Below are 18,109 nucleotides of genomic sequence, written 5' to 3' on the forward strand. Positions count from 1 at the left end.
CTGGTGCTCGCAGTGTTTGGGCGCGTGAAGTAGCGGCTCAGCAGCATGTGGAGCGCGCTCCTTTCTACTAAACGGGACGTCTCCTTCTACAGAGTGTGGCGCGCCCGCACTTTTACCCACAAGTCGGAGTGCTCTTCGGGCTGTCCCCCCTCCTCTCCGGTTGGACGAACCTGCACCTTAATTAATCTTTTTATGACCGCAGACCGCCGGTTCGGAGACTGCTCTACCGGAAACGAACATTCAGTGACACCCAGGGCCTATAGAGGCTCTTGTGGATGACTATTATTGATAAGTTGTAACTATTGTTGATACTTACAGCCGAGAACCTTGCCGTAGGCTGGAGCAGCGTATGCGTGACCATAGCCGACAGCTGGAGCAGCACCGACGACCTTAGCGACTGGGGCAGCAGCGTAGTGGGCACCGTAAACAGCTGGAGCAGCGGCATAATGAGCACCGTAGGCAACAGCTGGGGCAGCAGCGTAGTGGGCGCCGTATGCTACGGCTGGGGCAGCACCGTAGGCAACTGCTGGTGCAGCGCCATAAGCGACAGCTGGAGCAGCGCCGTACGCGATAGCTGGGGCAGCGCCGTAAGCGACAGCTGGAGCAGCACCGTAGGCCACGGCAGGGGCAGCGGCAACAACCTGTGACAGAAATTAATTATTTATTGTTTGTTGATGATATCCTATGCGACATTTTGTGGTACTATGGATGGAAGGGGCAGGCCAGCTGCAGCTGAGGCTAGTTGTGCTACAGGGAGCACTATCTGTAACTTAGCCATCTAGGATGATATCGTTACCTGCCCTGAATTTATTGAAAACGGGAGGCGTACGCCTTTTTGTGACACTTATGCTGTTCATAATTGTCACACAAAAGGTGTACACCTCCCGTTTTCAACAAATCAGGGAAGATAACTATATCGTTCGAGATGATGGTTGGTTAGGAGCGTGCTATGCGGTAAAGTTTATTTCTAAGACTGTATATTCTTATCAATCACTTCGTTAATGTATGTTTATAGTTATGTATGTATAGTTATGTATAGTTATGTTTATAGTTATAGTATGTTTATAGTGTTATAGTTTTGCAACAATATCAGAAACTGTAATGCGACATGCGTTCGTCACATCCATAGTGGACGACTGCGTGGTACCTGATGCCTCAAGTTCTCGCACCCCCTGACCAAAATTGTAGCTTCCACGCTCCCGTTGTACTAGACCCTTCTCCCGCCTAGCGGGCATCAGTAGTAAAGTAACATACCTTGGCGGCGGGAGCAGCGTAAGCAACGGCTGGAGCAGCGGCAACAACCTTAGCAGGGGCGGCATGCACTGTCTTTGTGGTGTAGGTGGTGGAAACGGCGGCAGGGGCAGCTACGGCAGCCACTGGAGCAGCAGCGTAAGCTGGGGCGGCGACCACGCCGGCCTGAGCAGTGTAGGCAACAGCCAGGAGAACGAGGGAGGTGATCTGCAAGAAGACCTGTGTTGGTAAGTGAGATAGTATCGCACTTGAAGGGGGCACTTGGCTAGGGCAGCCAGTCCGACCCTACCGCGAGGTACTTCCCCGTTGTTTCCTCATTCCCATCATCAGCATCATGAAAGGTTTGTAATGCACACCATTGACTAGAGCTCACATATTATTTTTCTTTCTACTTAGATATATTATGCCACGTATTTTGTAAACCCGTTCTTGTATTCCATTCTGCAGTCCGATGTCAGCCTACTGCGAGCTACACTGCTACACAGATGACGCCGGTCTCCCTCCCAAGCGCGAAATGGTGAACAGAACTTACACTGGTCTTACACACATTAACTGACTTAAAGTTTTAATTTGGGTAGTTATATTTCAGAGCTCAATAGTAGAAAACGTATTTCATACGTATTCCATAGGAATGGCTAAACAGAATGAAAAAGGCAGGAAGAAGCTGTAGACCTGAACATGATAATGAAAACAAACATACAAACAAAAATTGCAGTAGTGAGTATAAAATACTGCAGAACAAATTCTAAACGCAGCAGAAATAGCTTCTGGAAAAGCACTGAGTAAGATACTAAATACCAACAATGCAATTTAAGGATAGTATTCGGAGTACGGTGCAGAAGATACATGCGTGTCTGACTGTAGCGATAGTCGTGGTCAAATTATCCTAGACGGTTTCGATAGCGGTTAGAGAACGGTAGCTGTTCAGACAGTAAAAATTCTAACACAGGCATTAGAAAATCGATGTTTTTTTTTCTTGCCCAGTGCAAACAAAAGTAAAAATAACACAAAAGGGGATAAAAAGAGGCAGAAAAGGAGCACTTCCGGTTTGTTTCCGGTTTCCCTATTTTTCCCGGAAAAGGTGACCAGGTAAGGGACAGGACTATCGTTGCAGCCTGAGAGTGAATCAGTTGCTACTTACGGCAATCATGTTGGATTGAGGTAAGCTGGAAGGTCCTGGAAGGAACTTACGAACGAATCTCACGATCGGTCTGGAAGTGTGCGATGCGTTTGCAGAGCGTCAGAGCTTTTATACCCAAACGGAGGGTGGTCCTCATTGCGGAGGAGGGACACCATGCAGGTAGCGAAGAAAAAAATTAAGCAAGGGTGAAATTACGCAAATGTGCCCGCCTTGCGGAGGGCTTCCACAGAGAGGGTGCAGCAATGAAAACAGCTCTCGATGCCGGTTGCATTTTCTTGTTAATTTTTTCGACGCGCTAGTGAGTGGGCTGACCTAAGTGCTGGAAGCAACCGGCTAATAAGCGGGGAAGGGGGCCTTACGGAAGGTTCCGCGCGACCTAGAATCTCGCGGCAGACACGCGCAAAGTTGTGGGACAACTTTCACTTCATGCAGTGCGTGCGTACGATATGTTTCTGATGCGTATTGAGATGGTTTATAACGTTTCGTTGGAAGCACGTGGAATAAAATTGCTCTTGACGATTGATGGAAATGCTTTCTCTCTTTTTTTTATCGGGGGAAGTACGTGAGCAGTGGTGCGTCTCTTGAGTGTGGTCTCACTTTGAGACAGGCTCCACACTATGGAAGGGGTCACGCGTAACTTTGAGTTGTATTATGCGGTTCACCCACTATCAGAAGTTACGCTGTTCGTAGGGTACAGCCATCACACACGAAAGTATCTAGTGGGTGTATGAGGGTGTCAAGGCGGCAAGTAGAAGTGCGGCGTAGTATTGTTTTTGCAGGAGCCTCTGGGCCTCAACTGCACGCTGCGCGTATGAGGAAACATCATATTTGGTTACAGCTTGATACCCGCACGCCTCACACTCCGGCAGCTATGACTTCCAGTTGGGCAGCTTGAGTAAGAATTGTCCTGTGTTGAGGGAGAGAAAAATATTCTTGTCAGTACATAACATACAGGGTGTCCTTTTTAGGTGCCAAAGTGAGTTATACGACAAGATGACTTGTTACGTAAAATTCATTCCTGAACTCTTTACTTAGGGGATTTCGGGCAAAAGCGGGATACCAGAATCATACACTGCCCTCGTTGAAAACCATTCCACGTCTAACACATCCTGAAACACGCACTTACGTTAAAATATCCATCCCCGCATTTTGATATGAAAATGAGCCGAAACCGAAACCGCGGCGACTGGGAACGCAGGGAGCAGAGCGCTCATTTCACGTCACAGGGCCACGTGATTCGGAGCTATGGAGGTGATTGGAGTAGGTGCCGAGGCAACTCTTGAGGCGCGCTTTTTCGGTTTCGGCTCATTTGCATAGCAAACAAAAACTGCTCGTGTCTTGGAGCACAGAAACAATTCGAAATCGCTGACAGCTGGAATAGCTTTCGACTACGACGGTCTTTGATCCTGTCATCTCAGTTCTTCGTGAAACTCGTTAATTAATCAGTTCATTATCGGATTTTAGTCAATTAATCATCGAACACTGGTGCGACCAGCTAGGAAAGATGTCCGTCAGGCAAGGTATGTTAGACGCCCAAACGGCATACCTGTGGCTCTCATAGATTTTTCATTAAAAAATCTGTGGCACCTAAAAATGTCACCCTGTATACGTACACAAGCAGGAGTCACTAGCGAGCGAGAGACACACGTTTGTCATATGACCTCAAACCTTCAAACGTTAACCATACGGGCTACGCAGATTCTAATCCGGGCCCCAGCTGCTCTGCCGCGGTGTTCCCCTGGGCAATCTTCAGACACTTAGAGGCAGAGGTCCATATGAATCCCCATGATTTCCTATCCCCAAGCAACAAAGACAGACCAGCTGACACTAGAACGCCACCTCAAACCAACCAGAGCTGGACACCTGTCTGCTTGGACAACTGGGCCTGCACACCTGGACACGGTCTGCTTTGGCTCACACCAAGATACAGTCATTGTCTTCCAAATCCTGCCTGTTCCATGAGTTCTGATCTAGTCCCCATTGCATGGATCTGATATATGGGGAGGAAAGTGCGACCGCCACCACCATATCAGTGGTGTCCAGTCCGTAAAACGCTGCAGATGGCATGGGTCCTCGATACAGCATTTGCTCGTTGGCGGTATAGCTCAAAGGTCACAGAGGTTGTTTGCTGGAATCCTTCCACCGGCTGTGCTATCTCAGGTCTCCCGTGGGTTTTCACGCAGACTTTCTAGACAAATGTAGCAATAGTTGCCCCTGAAGTTGGCCGTGGACGCATACTAACCCCCTTGTCTCCCCCTCCTTCCTGTTGTCCTCTCTCGGTCTGGCCACGTCTGTAGACAGCTCATAGCCATAGATGCTTCTCAGTGCAAACGCAGAATTGAAAAAAAAAAGTTACTCCCACATTATGGAGTATTCCATTGATGATTGCGCTTTTTTATCTTTGAGTGGCAAGTACAAACGCAGGCGCCGAGGGTCCGTAAACGAAAGCTCGCAATCAAGTGGCTCCTCACCTCAGCACATCTTGGAGACTGGGAGGTCCGCGGTTCGAATCCGCGGGCCGGCTGTGCCGTCTGGGGTTTTTCCTGGGTTTCCCTCAGATGTGTAATAGGCGTATGCCGGCACAGTTCCCCTGAAGTCGGCCCATGGACGCAGCTATCCTCCCCACGAGCGGATTCCGCTCGGTCTTCCACTTCACCCTTTCCTCCTGTCCACCATCTTTCCCTTCCCGAGAAACATGCCGCCTAATCAGGCAGGCAGACCTCTCGGGTTCCTCCCAACGACACTCCTCCTCCTCCTCCTCCTGGACATTCGTCTAATTCATTACAGCATTTGTTAGATGGCATGCGTCCTGGTGCTTCAAGTGAAAATGGAACTGCCTGATTGGTGACGATAGTAAACAGCCCAGTCCCTCATTGACAATGTAGGGGAAGGTGGGGCAAGATGAGACAGAAATTAGCAATTGAATATGACACTTTTATTGCTCGTGTTTTTCAAAAAAGCTAGCCATAGGCGCATTCTCAGGGGTCTAGAGCTTCTGACCTGTGAATGCAGAACGCACGTCGCCGGTCTAAAATATGCAAAGACAAAAAAAATTCAAAAATGCAGGTTGTCTCATCTTGCCCCAACCCTCGGGGCAAGACACGCCGTGGTAATGAACTAAACAAATTTGTTTTTGCAATCCAAGGAGACAAAGTAAAGCCCGTGGGCCCGTATACACAACCCCCCCCCCCCCCTCGCAACACTCCTTGGCCCTGTACAGCGAGCTAACCAGTGGAGAGTCACTAAAGCGGAGCTCCGCTTTCTGCGTGACACGGGCCTCCTGGGCTCCCTGTGAGCAGAGTGTCTTTTTCAATGTTTCTTGTTTTCATTTATTTATTTACCTTTCTGTTACTTCCTTTTCTCTTGTTTATATTCTTCCTTTCTTTTTTTTTTCTTTTTTTAGGGAATAGCAAGCCGGCGTGCTGCATGGCTGACCTTCCCCCTTTTTTTCTGTTTTTTTCTTCTGCCAATAAATCTCCCCCCTTGAGCCCACCGCACATATGATGTGCAATAAAACCACACAGAACCCGGTACTATTTTGCCCAAACCCTCATTTGCAAACAAGCCACCGCCAGTCGGATGTGTCGCTGGTCTCTCGCTTTTGCGTGGGCTTCTACCTTGGTTGAAATACCCTAGGAAACAGGAAAATCCTAGGCAATATGCAAAAAAGAAATCTCTTAGGAACAAGCATACAGCTTTTAAGCTTTTAATAAATGTATATCTCCCAACCTAATAGTTGCCATATCAGTTTATAAATTACATTAAATTTACATTTCATTAAATTTAAATTACTTTAAGTTGTCGCGTTTTCCCCCTGCATATCATCGGATGCATTAATTGTTCTTTTAAACACCGCAAAAACAAGAGTGCCCATATTTTGCATATATCTAGGTGAAGGAATAAAGATATAGGATGTGGTCTTGCGGTTGACGGAATAAGCGTGCGAAACGCAACTGCACCGATAAACTACAGAAAATCGCGCCTTTTTTGCGGGTTTTTACATTCGCGGCAAAAGTAACAGATTTTTTTTTTCTATTCAAAGCAAACACCAATCCGGACAATTCTCACGTGCAATAAAGCGCACATGCAGAGCCCCCTGTGAGTAAAGTTTCAAGCGCATGGAGCAACACGTCTCTGAGATAGGCGGCGTCGAGCAAAAAATGTCGCATCTTGCCCCGTGTCTCGTCTTGCCCCACCTTACCCTATACAGTCGTGAAAAACGCAACGTCTGGTGTGCACAAACTGCCCTTCATAAACATGGCCCTTCAAGGAAGGGGGCGGGGGGGGGGGAGCCACCTTCATTGCAAATGCCAGAAGTAGACAAGCGCTACGTGCTCCTTTGCGTTCAAATTTGTAGTATTAGCACCTACCATTCGCATATTAAACACAATTTGATACCCCTGACACACGGTCACTCTAAAGGGCTTTCCGGAGGAGGACACCTCTAGAACCGGCGTTTGTCCCTATTGACACACCATAACGGAGATTCTCCATTTAGATAACGGGCCTTGTCGAAAAAGCGGATCGTGTAGGTCCTTTCCGAGCGAAAAGGCGTAGCCTGGATAGCGGCGCCCGCTGATGATTAGCAGGTCCCGATTATTTAGAACACAAATGCGTATGTTCAACCCTACATATCATATCTTTTTCGAGTGGCCCTTATCATATCTTTTTCGAGTGACAACAAATTCAATAATCTCGCACGCAATAATGGCGCCCCAAAAGCCGCGTGTACTTTGACAAGAAAGGGATACAAGGGATGTAATAAAGTTGTGGGAAGACAGTTTAGCTGACCTTCGTGGACAGAAACACAGTGGTGAAGTTTACGCCCGTATCGCCGAGGCATTGAGCAATTCCAGAGTGCGCTAAGAGATACACTAATGCGAGATCGCAACTGTCGTGTGTTAGCGGCGGAAACTCCTTTCCCTAAGGGGCCCATCAAAGCTGTAGAGGACCCCTACTTCGAAAGAGTTCTTCACCGTTGAGCTGTAATGACATTTTTGAGAAGTGAAACCTGCGCTGGCGCACGAAGGTCCCTATCTACAAACGTTACTTCATATATAGCATTAGCCAAATGTTTCCCACCCAAGTCTAGCGGAAGCTGCACCAACGGAATTTTAACGAAATGGCAGAGAGCAAGCAGAATACGAGGGAAATGCTAATTATTATCCGGCGCTTCCTTACACGCCTTTCTTAGCGTTTCCGTGAGCTTAACTAGGTAATCTAAACGTAGGTGTTTCGCGGATATAAAGCCACGAATTATGAACTTACGCCTTCAGAATGAAACAGAGAAGCTTGCTGCGAATGTCCAAACTCTGAAAACTTCACCACATTTTGCGCTCCTATCCATCCACCACCCCCGAGTGACGTCGTTTTTTCGTGACGTTCTCCGATCTTGAACTTTTACATAGCGATCGTTCGTTCTATTTAAATTTCGCGCGCTCCGAAGCCGCTTTGGTAGACAGGCGCAAGAGCTCGTGGCGAATCGCGGGCCGAAGTGATGCATATAACGCACGTTATGGGATGACGACATGTTGAAGAACGGATTCGCTGAATGTGGGAGGCGTACGCCTTTTTGTGACACTTATGTTATGTTTGTGGTACACTCTTAAAAATTAACTTCACCGCACAGCACGCTCGCAAAAGTCTACCTCCTTGCGTGGCTCAGTGGTTAGCGTTCTTGCCATGTCACGTCGAGACTGGGAGGTACCCGGGTTCGTATCCCGGTGCTGGCTGTGCTGTCTGGGGTTTTTCCGGGGTTTTCCTCGGACGCTTTCAGATGTCGGCACAGTTCCCTTAGAAGTCGGCCCAGGACACACATTCCCCTAAGGCGTCAGTCGTGACGTTGCCCACCTCTGTGAGGCCGACAACGACAAGCCCTCTCGCCATCAACACTACCACCACCTTTATGTTGGTGGTGTCGTCGGCTATGAAACTGCTTGCCGTATACAGTCGGCCACGCTCAGGCTGGCAACGTCACAATTATCCCAGGGGGATCGTGCGTCCTGGGCCGACTTCACAGGCTACTCTGCTGACAGTGCGAAGCGTCTGGGGTAATTGTGAGGCAACAACTATGCGAAGCAGACATCGACACAGCGCAGCCAGCGAACGGGTTTCAACCCGGGTCACCTCCCGTTTAGGCGTTTATGTTGGTGGTGGTGAAAGAGAGGTGGGTAACGTGACGACCTGACGTGACGACCTGACGTGACGACCTGACGACCACTGGGGGAAGTGCGTCCTGGGCCGACTTTATATTAATTGTCACTAAGAGGGACGTTCCACAAATCAGGCGTAATAATGGTAATGGTATGCTCTGGTCTCCCTTCAAATCCGCGTATTGATCTTTCGATCTTTCGCGGTGGAGGGAGGCGAAAGGGAGCCGGTCCTTCATATTTCGAGAAGGGCCCCTTGATAACGCGGTCCGCCCCCGTGTGGGCCGTGTCTTGGAATGCGCGGCCCGTAAAACGGTCGTCGGGGCAGCATCGCTTGCGGTGTTGTTTCCGGGAAGATTTTTTTCTAAAGAATAATGGTATCATTCTTTGTGATGCTTCATGCGAGCCTTCACCGTGTCTTATGATGAGGTTCTGTTTTTAGAGTGTTTATTATAGTGTTACTCACTTAAAGGAGCACTGAAGTGACCCCCAAATTTGTTTTTCATTTCAGCGTGTTTTGCAACCAATAAAATGAGCTCCTATGAAAGAACGACGGGCACAGGTCACCCATAGCGCTCGCATGAGGCCTCTGTTCCCGCACAGCACACCGTTCGAAAAATCCTCTGCTGTTGAAAAGAGCGTATCGGAGAATAAAGGAACAACGTGGCTTCTCCAGCTGGCTGCTCGCCACCTGGCGGACCCCAGCAGAAGCACTCAATGAATGTTAGTAACAGTAGATGACAGGTATGTTTCGCGCTGACTTGAAGCTGCCGTAACTTCCCTCACAGTAAACCTTTTTACACTGTTTTGGTGTAAATGGCTTATCCCATGGCACATACCTTTTTGGTGTTGCCTTTACACTCAAATGATGGGTGTTTTTTTTTAAAAACACCCTTTATTTAAGTGCATTCCTAATAAAACACTCTTATAATGGGCGTTTAAGAACAAAAACACCCTTAAAACGGGAGTATTCTATTGAAAACACCTTTTGATGGAATTGTTTTCTGACAAATATTCCCTCTCAAACAGCTAGTGTAATACAAGCTTCCGCGGCAGCGTGCCGAGACCAGTGGCCAAGACATGCAGTTCGACGTTGTTGCTTCTATGGCAAGCACCACCCTGAACATGGCAGGCTTCCAGCCGTGGTTCCAGCGCTGCACCTAAACCGGAACGTAATGCGTCGCAGGCACGCCTCGTTAGCTTGGCAACACTGTGGGACCAACGTGAGTACCGAGGTTTGAAGAGTCCTCGGGCACCCACAGTAGCCCATATTAGGGTGTCAGATGAAATACACTTTGTTGGAGCACATTCGCTACATGTGATGGTACGGGAAACGTTTGTAACGGTGACCGGAATGCGTTTTTGCAATTAACACCCACGCTTGCAACGAGTCAAAGACACCAGCTAAATTCCTAATATCCTTCCCTGTCGAATACTGTGTTTTTAACTCAGGTTATCCTCTATAATGTGATTACTTGCTGAGCGGAGCTGTGAAACCAGCATAATTTTTTTCTCACGCATTAAAACACCATTTTTAACACCATATTCCCCATTCAAACTGGGTGTAAAAAAGCTGTATTTCGACTTAAACACCTGTTTCAACACCCCACTTTACACCCCCCAGTAAACCACTCATATCCATAGGACATCCCTACAAGGTCGCAAACGTCCTGAATATCTGGTCAACCATGCGATATCTATGGGATGTCCCAGAACGACATTCGCATTTCGATTTTATCCAGTAAATAACAGATGTCCTAGGTACGCCTGCACGATATCGCGCTTTGGATATTTGAATGGGGGAAGGGCATGGAGATCCCTGGAACACCCATGAAAGATCCAGTACACGAGATTTTGGGCACTGATTGAACATCACAGGAACGTCGCCAGGACGTCCCCTTAAGATATGCGACTAAATGTGAAGATATGACATCTTGTTCTGACAGCCACATTTTTGTTGTGCTAAGAGCATGCAAAAACTTATGTAAACGTTAACTGGATGTAGGGGAACAAGTAAAATCGTTATATAGTTCTATCGTTCGCGTGCTGCTAGCCGTGAAAGTATTTATCTATATGCGTAGAGTTCATCAAGCAACAGTGGAATTCGATCACTTTTATAGCTCCACTAAGCAGCTAATCACATTATAGACAATAGCGTGAATTAAAAACACGGTATTTGGCAGGAAGGAGTGTGAGGAACGTTGTTGGTTATACCATGGCTCTGCAGATACACGGGTTAATAGCAAAGAAGCACCCCCTCACCGTTACAGGTGTATCACGGCGAAATATACGTAACGAACGTGCCTCAGTGGCCTGCATTTCAGTATATGCACGGACCATTTTGTCAACAGAGACCATTGTGAATGCTCTGGTCTGGAAATCCGCGTACGCCGTGGAGGGACAAGAAGGGAGCCTGCTCTTCCTTTTTGGGGTGAAAGCACATGCAGTAACATGGTCAGCCTTAGTGGACCGTGCGCCAGTGTGTGGCTGAACGCTGGTGGGGCACACTACATTTCCTCAATCTTTGCCCTGTTGTTGATGTTCGCGGTATTTATTTCAGCACACACACACACATGATGACAAACCTGTAAGAATTAACGTGGTACATAATACATATGTAAATGCGTATATACTTTACTATATATCGGAGCGGTGTTGTTATCTCAGATATGTACAAACTAAAAGTAAGTAAGCGAAGGTTGGACCTGCTTGCATGATGTCTCACATACGTCCAAATACCTAAAAAGACGTTCCCGGGATATTCATAGGATCTACAAATGACTAAGAAGTGCTAGTACACAGTACGTCTTGTGGATGTAAATGGGCACTGTGGCAAAGTGGCACCCTTTGTGGGATAGAAAATTGTGTTTTTTTATAAGAATATACCTCTTTTGAGCAAATAAAGGTGTACAATGATTTACTGTGTGGTGTGCAATGGAGCTCCCTGGCTTACATAACTCAAACAGCAACAGTACTCCTCAATTCCGCAGTGCAAAACTACTGCGGAGAAGAATATTAAATGTCGAGAAGGGGAAGAGGAAAAAGATACTATGACAGGATCGGCGTGAACGAAACAACGAGGACAGGAGGAAACCACGCGCGAGTTATGTTATTTGTACAAGTTTCGAAGCGTGTCTCGTGGAAGAAGGCACGAAGCAGGGCGATTTATTCATCGGCAATCATTCTTTTCTCCGCCATCTTGACGACGACGCGAGCGCCTCTACAGGCAGTTGGAGAGGCAAATAGTACCCTAGCAGGCGACTCGTGACGTAGGCTGCCGTATAGCTCAAGCGGGTATACGCTATGCAAGTAGGTCAGCCTTCTGCGCAGACCCTCAGCTTTTTCCTTTCCCGTCATACAGGCACAAGGGTCTCATTGGACCGCTCTCAAACAACTGCACGTGAGGACCACGTCCTTTCATCTTTTTCACCATAGCGCCATGCGCCTTTCATCTTTTTCACCACAGGTATAAGCGGCGCGTGAGCTGAGAAGAAATAAATAAAGTAGAAAGGCGACGTCACGCGATAATAATGTCTGCAGTCCGCGGCTGCTTCCACTGATTGTTTTTCAGCGCTGATTTGATCGCGCTGTATCAGTTCGCCGAATAGCGAAAATATTTTTCATGGTGACTCCTGGAGCCCGATCCTCAACTTGTTGTTATCCCAACGTGCGTTAAAGGAGTACAGAGGGCCATCCAAAAGAAACAAAAATCAGATTAAGACGTCTCATGAAAGTGTGTGTGTCATTATACCGAATAGCGCGAAAGGTTTTGATGTGTGCAATTTGTTTCCCAGAAAAAAGCTCACATAAACATGCCTCCGCGCGTTCACCCTTAACTCGCCACTCCAGGTATAACGAGGATGAGGAGGTATGATGCCACGTCACCGATGACGTTTAAGGAGAACTCGTTCCGGTTCGCCGGTCAGTGGGGGTCAGCGCCTTGTCCCTTTGCCGCCGTAAACCGGTTTTGCCAGTTCTCCGGGAAAATTGGGAATAGAAGGAGCGGCCAACTCATTACCGAGCCAGGAGAAAGGCTTTTTCAGGACTCCGAACAGCCGAGTAGCAGACAACATTTCTCTACGCCAATCAGCGAGCGTTCTCCTTATAGCGTGAGCGCGAGGTTCCAGGCAGATGACAGGCTGGTACTGCTCTTCACCACCGTTGCGCACAGTCGCGTATTTTAAATTCAATTTATGGGATAATTATGACTCTGTGGTGTGAATTACTTCGCACGGTGCATCTTGCTGGCCTACTTAACAGTTTTATAGGAAGAAAACAGGGTGTTAAAAATGACTTCTGTGCTACTTTAAATGCATCACTTCGGCCCGTGATTCGCCACGAGCTCTTGCGCGAGCCAACCAATGCGGCTTTTAGAGCGCGCGAACTTTAAATATAACGATGACGATCGTTACGTGAAAGTTCAAGATCGGGGCCCTGATGGACAGCATGACGAACAGGACGGGGTTTCGAGCCTTGTTAAATGCCAATGTTAAATGTGGCCGTCTGGTGCCAATTTTTCGCATAACGAACATTATTTGTAATATCGGTCGAAATACCAGCTACTTACAAAAGGTACCTGATTACCTAAGTCATGTGATATTGAAGCTTTTCTTTTTCAACTTCCTGAAAAACCAGACCAATTGTCTTGCTTACATCCCAGCGAATTTTAGCACTTCAGAAAAATAATGCTGTACCGTAGCATCGTGACTGCTCCAGGGGGCGCTGAGGTGGTTGCGGTTTAGATCAGGTTAACTTGGGTGTCTATTACGACCCTAAGGACGTGTTTTTGAAGTTTCCCAAGTATGCGGCCTTGAGGACGAGTGAAGTGTCCGTGTTTTTGTGATAACTAACATAACGGCACAAGTGTCACAAGAAGACGTACGCCTCCCGTTTTCAACCAGTTAGGGAAGAGAACGATATATCATTCGGATGATGGTTGGCTAGGCTAGGAGCGTGCTTTGTGGTGGAGTTCTGTTTTAAGAAGTTGACTGCAGCACGCAGAATACTAAGCAGAGGCCTCTGTATATCATCGCATTCAGCAACATGACATGCACAACCATGACGCACACGACTCAAACAATGTCGAAACAATTCCCATGGTACAAGAGCCACAAAAAAATAAAATAAATAAAAGAAAGAGAGAGAAATCCCGTTTGGCGATGACGTCATTCGCCAAACGACAGGCTACGTTTCGCAATGACCGTAAACCGACAACCCATAGCGGGGGGTTAATGTGATAATATGTAACGATGTCCTACGATGACCTATGATGGCCAAAGAAGCATATAGGCCGAATGTATTCTCGCATGCTGGAATCGGAACCGATATTTTTTTCGGTCCGGTTCGGATTTAGGCGTATTGGTTCGGTTAGGGTTTACCGAATGGGTTTACCGAACTGAAAGTATCAGCATGAACCGGTTCAGGTATATCGGTTGGATCCGGGTTCGCCTCAGGGAGAACACCATCATCCCCCCCTCCCTCTCCGAAAAAGAAAAAAAGGAGCGTTCAGCGGTCGGGACATTTATAGGGATTGGAACCGTTACTTTTTTCGGTCCTGGTTTAACCGGTTCATCGGCAGTAACCCTGCTGCGTGAACACGAGCTCACCCTCACCGTGCAGTAAGAGAAAGGTGTGTGATAACCGTCTCAGGTGTAAAACCTTCCATGAAAGCAGGTGAAAACACAAGACCAGTAATAAACACATTCATTATTTACCTGTGTTTTACTGTATCGCACTCTCGTGGTCGTCTGTTGAAATCGAAAAGCGAAGTGCTGGAAGCGCTGGAAGTCTTTCGGCAGAACCCTGTCAGGGCCCTCTTAATTATTTCACCTCTGAACCGATTCCTGAACCGGTAACCGAACAAAAATGTTCGGGTTCAGTTTGGTTCGGTTCGGTTTCGACAGAAAATTACGTTTTTTTCCTGTTTTCGGTTCGGGTTCCGTTCCGGTTCCGATCTCTGCTCGCATGCCGTAGGCTGCTTGCTTTTGACAAATATGTGAACTCGGTGGCCTATCTTGCTGCACGAATACAGCGAATATATCTGCATGGCTCTATCATTGGCAAGTCATGATTCAAATCAACTGCAGGAGGGACTGTTCCAACTTCCAAGGTGACTTCCATCTCCTGAAAAAGTAGGGATCCGCAAATGTCGCAGCGTCACCAATCAAGCTTGACTATTGGAAAACGGAAATCCAGCTGGCACGGAATTATTTTGAAACAACACAATTATTCACTGGCATAACACAACATCCCACAACCACCGTTTTGTCACCCCATTAATTTTTGTCCCGAAGACCATGGTGCAGCCTTGTGGTGATGTGATTCGCTGCTGTCGTCATTTTTGAACTACGAGGTATTTTCCTTCAAAACTACAGGGGGCGTTCGTGATCTTTCCAGTGGGCCGTGACAGCTGTCACACTTCGTTTCGGAAGGTCAAAGAGAAAAGACAAAATAGATTATGCATATGCACACGCAGAGCATAAGCACGGTCCAGAGCAAACCATTGGAATGGGCGATATGTTTAGGGTTCAGGGAAGAGGTAACAGATAACAGACAATTTATAGAGACATTTTAAGAGACGATTTAAGAGACAATTATTAATGTTAGCTAAATCGAGATATTCGACAATGACTGTTAATGGGGCTCAGGAGGTCTCCTTCTGGATACCCTGCTCCCTTTCTCGTCTCACGTTCAACACTTTATCCAAGAACAGTCGCATATATTCTCCGTACAGTGCGAAATTCGTCTCGCGTAGTTCAGACCAGTATGCATAGATATGAAGGTCCAGGAAGGTGACCGAACGTAGTTGGTGTCTGATATACAAGCGACGAGCAGCAATTGGGGGAATGCTACAAAGACTAGTGGTCAAAACCACAGCTCCTTGTTGGCCACACTGTACGCCTTGTCTTTCATTGTTTCACTTTTTTCTTTTTTTCTTTTTTATGGGGCATCTTCCTGCTCTCTCCGCAAGGAAACCGCTCGTCTTCAAGCGATACAACACAAGAGGAGAGGAAGAAAAGTATACTGACGTTACGCAATCACGCACTGCATATAATTGACTTAAGTAAATGTCTCCTTTTTTTTTTTTGCATTTGATGCGAACTGTATCTCTCCTGATAGAATACACTTTGACCTTCCTGTAATACAACGCAAAGCAGCGCACCGAAGCGGAGGAAATATACCGTACACATTACTGTACTACGGCTCTGTTCGGACGGACGCCTTACTCAATAAAAACCAATATTAAGAAAGAAAACCACCGTCATGGTCAACCGACACCGCAGCACGTTTTCCGCAAAGAAAAAAAAGGAAATGAAAAAAAGAAGTAAGGCAGACAACGACGACCAGTTTTCAAGAGCGGAATAACCAGGAGGGCTGCGATTACGGAGAATAACGGCCCTGCTGATCCCACGGTGCGCTTCAAGGCGATGTGGAAGTGGGACGACTCCTCCCCAGCGGTCGCCCCTCCAAGGACGTCTTCAACAACGACGGGTGACGTCATGCGGCTACCGGGCTATCCCCCTGTCAATGAAACGGGAAGTGCCGTCTGACATGTCACGGTAGACGTCTGTCACGAGAGTCGTGAGGTGGACATTTCGATCAAAAGTCGCTTGAGGGTGTCTTGCTGTCCTCGAGGAGACCGCTTTTGAAACCCGCAGGGGTGGTCGATCCGAGGTAGCGCACTGATAAATGTAGAGTACCAGATTTAAGAGATTTGATCAGATGACAACAGCAACAGGTATTTGCCCAAGCAGCAAAATGCACTGAAAGTCGAGTGCAATAGGGGTGAACGGGTAGGTGAAAGGCCTTGAACAGATTCATGAAACTACAGAACATTGATAAGACACATACCGTCCACCCCTATTGCACTCGACTTTCAGTACATTGTGCTGCTTGGGTGGTTGTCAAGAGGACGCGACTTCCTTCGCGCTCTATGGGATGCCCGGCCCCTTCCCACAGACACGCATTTTTAAAATCGGACAGCGCCGATGCAGTTGTTCAGTATGGATGATAATGGTGGTGGTTGTGGCACATAGAAGAAACGAAGACAACGAAGACGAATACAAACAAAAAACACAAAAACGAAGCCTGATCTCGGCAAAAATCGTGCTTGCTACCCCGGAAACGGGGGAGATCTATACAAGAAAAACAGGGAAAGAATGTATCGGCTAGCAGTCTGCGTGAAATATGTCTGGCTTATAGATTTTCAGCGATTTAAGTATAGGCAGGCTTGCTCAGCTCAAGATCACGGGGGCGATCCCGGTCCAGATCGGTAGCGATGAGGGGGAAGTAAACCTTGCTTCCGGTACCGTTAAAGAACCGCGGATGCTCGAAATTATCCTCAGTTCCAAGCGGCGGCATGTTCAGGATGCGGCCACACAAGTGCAAATCTACTCACTTTACGTGTGAATCTTCTCTACTCCCTGACTTTACTCCCCTTTACTCCCAGACCTAGCATCGAATACTACTGGTACTTGCAGGGCAGAAAGTTACAATGACTCGAACGTGCATGTTACTCTGTATGGCCGTTTCAATTCAACGTGCGTCGCGCTCATTGACGAGAATATGACGAGATGTCTGTACGACGCTTTAAGGCAAATGTCGCTGTGAAGTCGACCCAGAACGCACGATCCTTCCTGCGATATAGTCGTGACGTTGCACGTGTGAGCGTGGCGGAATAGGCATGCTGTTCCATCATCTACAACCAAGAAATATAGTATTGCGTTCTTCGTTCTTTCGTGATTGCTCATAAAATTAAAGACGCAAAAGACGAGAATTCTGGTCCCCTTAGGAACTAGAAAAATATATATCTAAACGCAATATAATGGTGGTGGTAGAGGTGGTGCTAATGAAAGAAACCGCCGTTGTCGATCTCATAGAGGTGGGCAACGTCACGACCAACGCCCCCGGGGAATGTGCGTCCTGGACCGACTTCAAAGGGAACGGTAACAATATCAAAACCATACTTCGTTTTCGTTGAGTCATCGATTTCCTACACGAGTTTTTTTCTCCGGTGTGGATAGGTGATATAATGCAACAAATAACGAGGGCCGCATCCATGCCCTCACTGTGCGGGAGGGGGTGGTGGTGGTGGGGGGGTCCTTTTGTCGAAGCGCGCAACAACAACAGTTAAATTAATGATGATAAATGGTAAATGGGGAAACTCGCCACAATATGTGCGGCCCACTACACCAAAGCGCAATGGACGGAATGAGATGCGACCTGATGATGTAATGATGAGCGACGCTGAAGTGAGTTGGGACGTAGCGGGGAGATGAGAATTAGACTTATTGTTTAACCTAATAAGTTTTGGGGGGCATAGCTTTCCACCACCCGAATCTGCCACTGCACTTAACGCGGGATGTTCCAGGATCGTCCTGTTGAAAATCCTGTTGCATGCGGTTGAGGGAACGATTATCTAGGGTGGCGGTATCCCATCGCCGAGCGCTTTCCCAGTCGGTGCTCTGGAAAGTGGGACGATTTCATGGAGGAGAACCGGGCCAACACGTGTCTTAGGATTAATTTAGGCAAAACTAAACGAGTCTTGAAACAGGGTATAGCTGGTTGT

The 18,109-nt window shown here is 47.5% G+C and overlaps 1 protein-coding gene across 1 annotated transcript; it reads right to left on the bottom strand.

Annotated features, from left to right (window-relative positions):
* Positions 1-299: 299 nt before the first annotated feature.
* On the bottom strand, positions 300-16,042 carry LOC135389231 (cuticle protein 16.5-like). Its single transcript, XM_064619297.1, has 4 exons — positions 15,908-16,042; positions 7,661-7,789; positions 1,255-1,458; positions 300-641 (listed from the first exon to the last, which is right to left on the bottom strand). Exons 1-4 carry the CDS (start codon positions 16,040-16,042, stop codon positions 300-302), a joined length of 810 nt encoding a protein of 269 aa, XP_064475367.1.
* Positions 16,043-18,109: the final 2,067 nt, after the last annotated feature.

The sequence above is a fragment of the Ornithodoros turicata genome, chromosome 3 (genome assembly GCF_037126465.1).
Source record: "Ornithodoros turicata isolate Travis chromosome 3, ASM3712646v1, whole genome shotgun sequence".
NCBI classification, from domain to species: Eukaryota; Metazoa; Arthropoda; class Arachnida; order Ixodida; family Argasidae; genus Ornithodoros; species Ornithodoros turicata.